The following is an 11,041-nucleotide window of genomic DNA, read 5'->3' as shown; positions in this document are numbered from 1 at the left end:
TTCTGAGCAATTTAACTTTTATTAGAGGTGAGACCAAGCTGGTGCCACTAAGAACTTCTGTAGTGCCTTTAGCCCTGTGATATGTGTGTGATATTTATATTATCATTGCAATAAAATACCTTTGCAGTGGGCAATAAAAACACGGAGCCTATTTAACATTATTGTCTAGAAAGCAATTTCAGAGCAGGAGTTAATTCTCTAGAGGGTTCACAGTTTGAAAAGTTGGTGTGTTTGAGGCTGCCACTGTACTGCTACATTTCACAGGGCAGGGACAGGAGGCAGTGTGTCTAATGGTTAGAGGAGAATTTGGTGCTATTTTCCATTCTGCTTTGGGCTCACCGTGTGACCTTGAACCAGCACTCACATCTCTTTCTGTCTCTGTTTAGCAATCTCCTTAATGGGCCCATCCAAACACCTGGCTCTGCGCAACTTAGAATGGTCATGAGCTCAGCATTCAGATCCAGATGTTGCAGTTGGGCAGGTTCCTATGTGGTCATATGAGAAATTGATACATTAAAAATGGCTCTGAATAAGCTTTACCTTTCTGAGCGTGGATCAGCTTTGTTGACATCAGATGCTAAAACTTTGAATTCACTGATCCGGATCTTCTCCGCTTTCTTCTTGTCCATGTACGAATAATAGATGTAAAATTTTCTGTTGTGTCTGTGCTTGGGGTGAAAAGCCATCCCTAGGAAACCCCTCTCATCCCCTATCCATGGGCTAGCCAGCACTATTTTCTTAATATCTAGAAAGGGCTCCTCCAATCGGCTCCCATCAGGCAAGTAGACCCAGATGATCCCCACCTGTTCAGCTACGAACATGCGATGGGTGTTGTCATTAGCATGGAGCATCAGTACCGGATTCCTCAGCCCATTAGCAACCTCTGTCAGGCACAGCTGAAGGCAGCCCTTGGGGTCCTCCACTACTGACCCCAGGTTGCGATTGAGGTCTGTGTTTTTTAGCACATTGGGGTAGCAATAGTCTTGGTCCTGTATGTTAAGGAGGTTACAGAAGCGGGTTTTGTTCCTCTCACAGCATTCTTGAATGTGTTTATCATTAGTCAGCAGTGTGATAGCAGAGCGGCAATTGAAATGGAACTCAGAGCAGTAGTCAAAGCAAAGTCCTGGGAGGTTCCTAAGAGGTGTCTGGGGGTTTTCTGCATCATAGAGATGTGCCGCATATGGGGAGCACTCCTATGAAAATAAATACAAACTAATTACATGTCTGTCTGTGTGTACAGATCCCTGATGCACTGAGTAGCCTTCATCCAAGCAAACTGGTCAGTAACATGCAAATCATTAATAAGATAAATAGCCCCAATTAAACAATCTTGGAATAACATTGCCACTGCATTTTTCAGATCTCTTTAAGGTCTTGATTCAACAGAGCATTTAAGCACATACCTAGCTTTGAGCATGTGTGGAGTCCCATTGAAGTCAATGCATAACTTTGAATTATGATCCAATTGAGCTTGGACTGAGATTTAAAACTCTTGCGTTGTATTCCTGGATCCCCCACTGACTCTCTGTGTGACCTCGGATAAATCACGGAGGTCAACATTTTCACAACATTTAAGTGCCTAAAGTTCTGCACCTTAAATCAAATGTTTAGCTGTGCAAGATTTAGGTTAAGTGCCTAACATTAGGCACCCAAGTTTGAACATTTGGGTGCACACAGCTCTGTGCCTCAGTTTCCCCATCTGTGTAATGGGGATATTAACACTTACCTACCCAATTTCACAAAATTCCACTAGCCTTTCACCCAGCTGGGTTTCTGTGTTGGACCCTTCAGAAAATAATGTTTCTATTAATACTTGACCTGTATATTTGTTGGTGCAAGCTCTATAGAAACGAAAACACAATCAGTTAAATCCTGATGCTCCTCTCACCCTGGTGTCATTCCATTGGCTTCAGGAGTTCTCTATGTGAGGTGTTCAGGAGACTAAGAACTATGGCAACTGCTATAGCATCCAAATGTGCTTGCATGTGAGGGAGAAATGCATTTCTCATTGAAGCAAGAAGCAACCTCAGCACCTCTAACCTTAATGAACTCCCTCCAGCCTCTACTCCTTATCACTGTGGTGCTAGGTCTTCTACAGTTTAAAGTATTGAACAAAGCGTGCCCTCTAAGCAGGGGACATTCTTTTCCAGCCATTCACTTAGTAGCCATCTGTGCTGTTTCTAAACTATTCACATTTCCAACTCATTGTCTGTGTTGCAAGGAATGCAGACAACCGCCATTGTTTTGGCTAAATGTCTGAGGTGAAGGCATTCCTTAGGGTCTATGTAAAACCACCAGGATTAAGCAGTCTCACACTACTCACTGGTCATTTCCCTCCTCTGTGGAGGAAGGGGACAGTGGGGTATGGGGAGAGGGAATGGATTATTATTTCAACTAATTAATAGAGCTGAAGAAATACGAAGATCCTCAGAATCCTTAAAGGTGGCAATTTTGCAACAGAAAAGCTTCAAAAACAGACTCCAATGAGAAACTGCTGAACTTGAATTAATATGCAAACTATATACCATTAATTTAGGCTTGAATAGAGCCTGGGAATGGCTGAGTTATTACACAGATTGAATCTATTTCCCCATGTTAAGTATCCTCATACCTCTTGTCAACTGTCTGTAATGGGCCATCTTGATTATCATTACAAAAGCTTTTTTTTTCTCCTGCTGATAATACCTCATCTTAATTAATTAGCCTCTTAGAGTTGATATGGCTACTTCCACCTTTTCATGTTCTGTATGTATATATATTTTCTTTCTATATGTTCCATTCTATGCATCTGAAGAAGTGGGCTGTAGCCCACAAAAGCTTATGCTCAAATAAATTTGTTAGTCTCTAAGGTGCCACAAGTACTCCTGTTCTTTTTGCGGATACAGACTAACACAGCAGCTACTCTGAAACCTGTCAGATCCAGATGTCACTTGTCTGTCATCTTCAAGACAAATGACCGATTTCTCACTAAGTGTAACCAATTGCAATTGTGAGCATAACACAATGAAATGAATTGTGACAAATCTGGGGCCTTTTAGCATGTCACAGTTGTCTCATTCATGTCACACAGACCTTCCTGGAGACAGTGGGGCTAGAACGCTAATGCTTCTGCTTCAAAAAGCACAGGCCCCTACCACTTGAACTAAAGGAGAATCTCCATTAACTCTTAACAGACAGGCCCTGTGACACTCAGTTCTCATTCACAGTATTTGCTAACCCCACTCGTTCAGAAATCATGAGTCAGCCCCCACCCCAATCATGATACTGGCTTACGGGTTGGAGGGGATTTGGGGGAGGGTGGTTACAAAAAGAATAAATATTGTGTCCTTTTTATTTGTATTCTGGTTTTTGAGCCTTTAGGATTCCCCCTAGCACATGCCAAGTTACAGGCAGTGTGCCTGATCTATACCAGAGTCTTAAAACATGCCAATTACGACGTTAGCTAGCACATGCTAATATCACACCTTTCAATCCTAGTCTAAACAAGGTTTAATTCACGTTCCCCCTGCACCAGCCAGCTGAACAGGGAAACCTTACATCCTCTCAAAGGCTGACGAAGCTGCCATTCTAGTGTGTGCTACCAGGGATTGCCTCCTAGGGCATCAGCTGCCATCAGTGCTCTTTCTAAAGGACATCAAGGGCAGGTCTTGACCAGGGCTTCACCTGGACTGTATGGACCAGATCCTCAGCTGGCATATCTCAGACTAGCTACTCTTTAACAGCCTCTGAGGATCTGGCCTTTCTAGCCCTAGATGTTTTCAATCAGTCAATCAAATAATTAGCAAATACGGCCCGACTGTCAGCGGGTGTAAATCAGAGCAGCTCCACTGATGTCAGTGGAGTCATGTCACTTTACGCAATCTGATGAGTTGATCTTTTGCTTTCACTTCAGCTAAAATTATAAAGAGAAATGCAGGAGATCTAGGCTGTGACAGAGGCAAAGCTGTTAAAAATACTTTCTAAACCACTCGTTACAAGAGTGCTCTCTGTCTGTATATATGTAAATAGATATCGATAAGGTGACAGGAGATGGCACTCAGGAATGTGTAGCATGGCTCCTGGGTTTTGTAGGCCCAATAAAAGTTGTTGTGCACTACAAATAGCTTCCTCTTTGCAGCACATTACATCAGCTCTTAACACCAACTTGCTACCATACCAGGAAGACTATCAAAAGCAGGCCTGTTTGCTCTCCACTATTTCTTGCATAGAATGGATGCATTGGCTTCCACGCACCTGTCTGAAAGGGCTTTGGCCACGTCTCTACTACAAGTGATACAGTGGTGGCATAGCTAGGATGCCATAGCTGTGATGCTATAACCCCATCGTGTAGATGCAGACTATAGTGATACAAACATTTTTTCTATCGCTGTAGGAACTTCACCTTGGGGAGGCAGAAGCAGTCTTTCATCAACTTATCATAGAATCATAGAGTATCAGGGTTGGAAGGGACCTCAGGAGGTCATCTAGTCCAACCCCCTGCTCAAAGCAGGACCAATTCCCAACTAAATCATCATTATACTGACATTATAGTTCAGGCTTTTAAAATACAATAGGGGGCCGAGGCAAAGCAGGGGTCTGACCTGTGGGGTGACCAGAGAGGAATGGTCACAACCTAGGGACTCCATTTTCCCCTCCACTTGTAGACGTGGTTGGCACTGAGGCAGGGAGCACAGAAGAGAGGGAGTAGGCAGCACATATGCAGCATGCTCCCATGCCCAAGTGCCCCTTTGTGCAGCATGGTCTCCCAGCAGGTTCCCAACTGGAAACCTTAACTTAGCTGTGTGCAAGATTGGATCCTCACACTGTGAGTTTCTCAGAGTCTGTTTTGTATCATGTGCAGTACTCATCACATGTGTCAACATTTAACAATCATTACTAATTATTAATATGTCCTTGATTTGGTGGAATGATGATCTGTCCTTACTACTTATTGGATCAAAGAGCTACAGCTGACTTCACTTGAGGGGAAAAAAGCATTATGCAGTAGAACCTTGCTGACTGTGCTAATCCAATAAACAATTGAATCTCACCAAGTAACCTAGCCTGTTCCCAGTGTGTTGACATTAACATCAATAGGAGCAGAAGCAAGTCATTAAAAACTAGCAGTCACTAACCACTTCTCATCAAAGAGTTAATAGATAAGTCATTATTATAGAATCTCTAAGGTTACTAAGACAATTATTTTTAAAAATATACACCAGTATTTTTATAATATGATTACAATTAATTCAAACTAAGCTAGGACTTATGTCAGGACTTATGATCAAGGTATAAAGATGCAACAGTCTTAATTGTTATTATTAATGTGTGTGCTTATTTTCTAGCCGTCACATATAGGAAATCCTCCATAGGCCGCTCAATCATTAAACATTAGTGTGAATTATGTTCTGCCATGGCCACATTAATTTTTTTCTTAGTTTATTGGCTGTAAGTGACTGATGAAATGTTGATGTTGTTTTTCTGAAAGTGGTTTCTCCAAGGTGACTCCAGACTCTGACCAATGAGACTATAAAAGTGGAAGTATTTAGTAAACATGGATAATATTTGAGAGCTAAGAAGGATTAGCTGGAAGAATTTTATACCTATGTGATAAGCAAAAATATGTTTTTTTGGCTGCTTTGTGTTGGCATACAGTAAATCATGACCAGCATGATTAGCATACCTGTTAAAAAGTAGGTCCTTTCTACTCACAAATCATTGTGCAGGCAGGAACCCAGGAAGAGCTTTTACTACTGAACTGTCTGCTTCCATGAGCCAGATGGGCAGTGGGAAGAAAGCACAGGGGAAATGCAACAGCTGAAACTTCAGGATCTTTCAGCTGCATGAATCTTCTGGCTGTTTCTTAATGTTGTTCTACTTTAATAACCACAGCGTTTGCAGTGTACTAGGCAGGAGCACAATCTAAACACATTCGTCATGAGACCTGGGAATGCAAACACTGTGCTTCATGTCCTGTATAATCTGCCATCCAAGTCACCCTGTATTTATGAGCAGAATGAAAAATAAATATTGATCTTTTTAATCCTCCCTTAGTTTCAAAGGGGCTAGTATTGTCCCCCTCCTAACAGCAGGATACACTCCTTCATTTCATCAGCACTACAGCTATCAAAAAATAGCAATTCATTATTAACTATAGTTACTGATGCTGTTACATGCATTTATAGGACATCTATCCCTGTGGTACCTGGCCACACTTTGAACCCAATGCAAACTATGCAATAACCGTTATCCAGTAACATTACCCCCACTGTCCCCCCTCCCCCAAATCCACACATCCCCACAGCATCACAAATGTAAAAGGGATGACAGGGAGAAATCACCTTTTAATAAAAACCTATAGCACATGAGCGTGCACACAAACAAATGCACAAACGTAGTGTAAACTACAGGTTGAAACCCTCTGCCCTACCTGACACAGGATATCCTTGATATACCCTCCACACAGCTCGTGGCCCTGGGGATCAATGTAATCCATGATCTCCCAGTATTTAGCTGCAATGCTGTTGTCCTTATCCTGGTCACAGCAGCCAAAGGTCTCATAGGCAGAGCAGAACTCCAGGTGGAAAGGGGGCTGGAAAGGGGGTCCGTAGTCCAGGCACTGGGGGTGCCCCCAGAGCATGCCTGCTTGGCCGAGCAAGGCAACAGAGAGGCAAAAGAAAAAGTTTGGGGACAAGTTGCTAACTCCAGACCTGCTGCTGTGTGGCCAAACATTAACCTTCTTCACTGGAGGTTTCCTGAGGTCAGGTGTATAGGAATCCTGGCCATCTTTAAGATAAGGCCCATTCATCCTCTGAGCTTTACAAATTGCCAGCTGCAGAACTCACTGTTTGCTCAGGTTTGCTTGCTCGCTGGGGCTCTCCCCGCGCTCGCTCTCTCTCTCTCTCCCTCTGAAGTTTACTATTTGTGGGCTGGGGAGAAACCCTGCAGGCTGCTTCTTTGGTATTTCACACGTCACATTGCAAGAAGCCTCCCTCCCCTCTGCACATTTCTCATGCCCCCAAGAGCACTCACACATCTAGTCCCTACAACTTACTTTAAACAGGTTCCAAAATCATTCATTGAATATGTATAACAGGTAAACAGTACAATGCGTGTGATCCAAATATATCCAACCTGATCTGCTTTCCCTATTTACAATGCAAAGCATGCTGCAGCTGTGAAAATATCAGGGAAGGAAAATGAATGAATCACTTTCAATCAGTACCTACCCTCTATTTAATTTTCAAGAGCTGGGTCAAACTTGGATCAGATTCTACAGGGATGGAAGCAGGGAGTCCTCCACCCTGTTTAAGATTCACTTAATAATCCCATTTTAAATAAATGTTGAGTGTATGTGAGGATAAAAATCTTTACAGGGATGCTATTGCCAAACGAGGTATTCTACAAATTCAGAGCTAGAGTTAAACTTAAAAGAAATCCAAACATGTGAAGGTAGGAAATGTAAATTAAGGCACACAAACAACTTTAACTCTACCCTGTAATGATGCCATGCAACAACCACACTTTTAGGACTAATGTGTGAGCTCAGATTAGTTTAAATTGTTTTTTAAAGACCCATTAGATTTTTGCATTTTTCCTTCCCAGTGTGCACTGCTAGACAGTGGCCTTTTGAGACTCTACTTCTTAGCAAACTAGTTCTCATATCCACCGAGGATGTGCTAGGTTCTGTGTGTGCTGTGCTCACTGCTGACGACTCAAGTCATTTGTCCTGGACTCCAGTGCATGAGCAAACATGGCAAGCAGATCGAGGCTACCTCAACCACACTCCAGCTTTGTCACAGCTTCTCCTGCAAAGTTTTCCTTGCTCATTTGCTGCCAATCAGAAAATGGTACAGTAATATTCATGCAGCGTATGTGGTTTATAAGACTAACAAATCCATGGCCACTCAGAACTTGACAATTGCCATTATGCTACACGCCACAGGCCACTCAGAACATCAGACGAACACCATGCAAACTTGCTGTTTCAAACTACAGGCCCCTATCACTTGAGGTAAAGGAGAATCTCTGTTAACCTATTAGCAGTGTAGGGCCAATGACACAGGGCTGAGTAGTTCTGATTCCACGCCAGACAGTGGTGTGCACATGTATGTCCACACCCACCCACCAGTTCATTACAATGCAAAGCTGGTTGAAAAAAATCAACATTTGTGGAAAATGTTTACAGTTGTTTCCATATCCTATCACATAACATGGGGAAGTGTTAGTAGGGAGCAGGAGAGTTCCCATATCTCAGCCTGGGACAGTTTTTTTAGAGATGATGCTAGCTGAAATGAGACCTCCCTTCCAAGGAGTCCACTGAAGTTGGTAAAGCGCTTTGAGCTTCTTGGGTAGAAGATGCTGATGGAGGACAGAGTATTATCACCAGAGCAGGTCGACATTTTTGTGATCAGAATTTTTTTTTGATGAAAAATGGCTTTTAAATGCTAACGTCTTGTAGAAGATTTTCATATAGTTTAAGATGCTTTGATTTTTCTTCAAAATTAAAAATTTAATTTCAAATTGAAATGAAAAATTGAACTGATTCTTTGGGTAAACCCTCAAATATCTATATCCCGGAACAAATGTTTGGGAAGCGTCCAGATTAGCTTTTACAAAGGGATTAACTCCCTCAAGTCCATTGGCAACCAACCAACTCAAGTGAAAATCTCTTGTAATCAGAATTCATGGCCCCAGTTGGTCTTCTACATAGAAAAACTTGTGCAGGGGACAGGAAACTCCACAAAGTTCCCCTGAGAAGTGTGTTTCCAACAGATCATCTTTTGGGAGGCAATTTATGCCCTGCAGAATAGGCAGGAGTTCAGACCCCCACAGATCTTGGGGAATCCACCACAGCTTCCTGTGTTAAGGTCTTTGGTTCTGTGCTGCCCCGACCCACTGAAGCTCTCCCACAATTTGCTGTGACTTACCCTGAGCCCCAACTGACCTCTGCCTCTCTATGAAAGAAGAGTTCTTGGTCCCTGCCCTTGGGATATCTTGCCTCCTCCCTTTAGAAAACCCCATTTACTATCTACTTCCACAATCTATTTTCGTGTGTCTCACCCTGAGAATATTGAAACTCTGGCCCTACAGCCAAAGTTCATTGTCTGCACAGTACCTCTGCAAAGTGACAAATTTTAAGTACCAGATGAAACAATGCACAGCTGCACTATGATGGTCACTGATACCATAATCCGTACTAGGAAACTATTCCTATGTTAAATAGTGGCAAACTTTTGTTGCTGCCACAGCTTGGAGAGTTTTGACTGCGTCAGCCGACTGCTCAGTACCCACAATCTACCAGCTTTGGTTAGACTGCCAACACATTGCAAATACAGCACAACCAGAAGATTCAATGCTAGCATGGACTAAAGTACCTTGAACAGATTTAAATACTCAGGGCCCAGTTTTCAGCCAGGCTTCGCCCTGGCCTGCCTTCCCTAACATATCTATTATCTTTGCATAGCACCAGTCACTGCAACATCTCGTTGTTGCTTTTGCATCTACAAATAATTGCACCCTCATTTTTGCATCCACAATGAACTGCGGGTATAAATATTAATAGACACCTAATTACTCAATTTGCAGGTGCAAATATAGGCTCTGTCTGAAAATCAGGCCCTACAAGGGGTTTTCTGTGGCTTTTGTTCTTTTAGTGCTACTGGGTTCTTCTATGTGCAATATCCTTCCTGCTGATGCACTCTCCTTTTTCTAAGTGGCAAGAGCATTTCAATTCAAGCCCATCTCTGCCCTTGTGCAAGAAGTGCTGCCTCCAGCCTCACAAATTCAAATGCTACAGAATCAGCCGTGTAGAAAATTGCAACTACTGAGTTACTTGATATCTCTATTTGTAGACAAGAGCCTTCCCTGTCTCTCCTTTGAGTAGGAAAAAGCTAGTGTGGCTTTATGCAAGTCTGGGCTGAGAGAATGAGAATGTTGGGTGCTCAGAGACTACATAATACACCACAGAGAATACTATTAAGCAAATCCTCACCCCCATGGCCCAGCCACCAAACACTTTTTAAACTAGGCTTTTTTTCTTAACCAAAAAAAGGCAAATGTTGTCTGAAGGCAACAAAACAGGACCAAAAGTAAATGCACCAACTGTTTATATTATGAAAATGAGGCTCTGGTAATGAAAAGCATTAAAAGGAAAACCGCAGCTGTGGAATCAGTACTTAGCTGAGATCTCCAGATTTATTGAGTATCATTATTTGTTTAGTGCTCACAGTGTGCTGAGGGCTGCACCAGATGTCAAAAATAAAGACAAGCTCTGCCTTAGACCATTTACAATGTGACAGATGGACACTCAGAAGATGGCTACACTGACGCCCCATCTACACTGGCAAGTTTCTGTGCAGTAAAGCAGCTTTCTGCACTGAAACTCCCGAGGTGTACACACTGCCAAGCCACTTAGTGCGCAGAAGCTGTGCAGTTGTAACACTCTAAAACAGGGGTCGGCAACCTACGGCATGCGTGCCAAACACGGCACGCGAGCCGATTCTGAGTGGCACGCAGCTCCCTGCCGCGGTCCCGGCCGCACTCAGCCCCCCCGCCCACCGCTCTCCCCTGCGGGGGTAGGAGGCAGAAGCTTGGTTCTGTGGCAGCCAAGCTTCCCCCCTCCCCCGCTTCTTCCCCCAGCGTGGTGCTTTCCTGCCCCTCCTCCTCTCCGTCCCTGTGCCAATCAGCTGATGGCCCTAGCGAGGGGGAGGGGGAAGAGCGGCAGCATGCACACAGCTCCGGAGAGGAGGCAGAGAGAGGTAGGGACGGAGCCTGGGGGAAGGGGGTCGAACAGGGCATATCCCTTCCAGCCCCCTGCCATGAGCCGCTCAGGGAAGGGGGCTGGGAGCACCCCCACGAGCCGAGCACCCCCACGAGCGGAGCACCCCAGCCTTCTGCCCTGAACCTCCCCACCCCAACACACACCCAGCCTTCTGCCCTGCACCCCCACAGCCCCATCCCTCTGCTCTGAACCCTCCACACACACTCAGCCTTCTGCCCTGCACCCCCCAAACCCTCAGTCCTCTGCCCTGACCCTTGAACCCCCCCCACACACCCAGCC

The 11,041-nt window shown here is 44.1% G+C and overlaps 1 protein-coding gene across 1 annotated transcript in view; it reads right to left on the bottom strand.

Annotated features, from left to right (window-relative positions):
- The window catches only part of HHIPL2 (HHIP like 2), a 21,692-nt gene extending 14,868 nt beyond the window's left edge, over nt 1-6,824 (bottom strand). The window contains 2 exon segments of the mRNA XM_026657680.1: nt 541-1,193; nt 6,410-6,824. Of these exon segments, the coding sequence (XP_026513465.1) occupies nt 541-1,193; nt 6,410-6,787 (1,031 nt within the window). The 5' untranslated portion in view covers nt 6,788-6,824.
- Nucleotides 6,825-11,041: the final 4,217 nt, after the last annotated feature.

The sequence above is a fragment of the Terrapene carolina genome, unplaced genomic scaffold, assembly GCF_002925995.2.
Source record: "Terrapene carolina triunguis isolate 2854851 unplaced genomic scaffold, T_m_triunguis-2.0 Scaffold262, whole genome shotgun sequence".
Taxonomy (NCBI): Eukaryota; Metazoa; Chordata; order Testudines; family Emydidae; genus Terrapene; species Terrapene triunguis.
The sequence above is the reverse complement of the archived record's forward strand: the minus strand, read 5'-3'. Positions and strand labels throughout refer to the sequence as shown.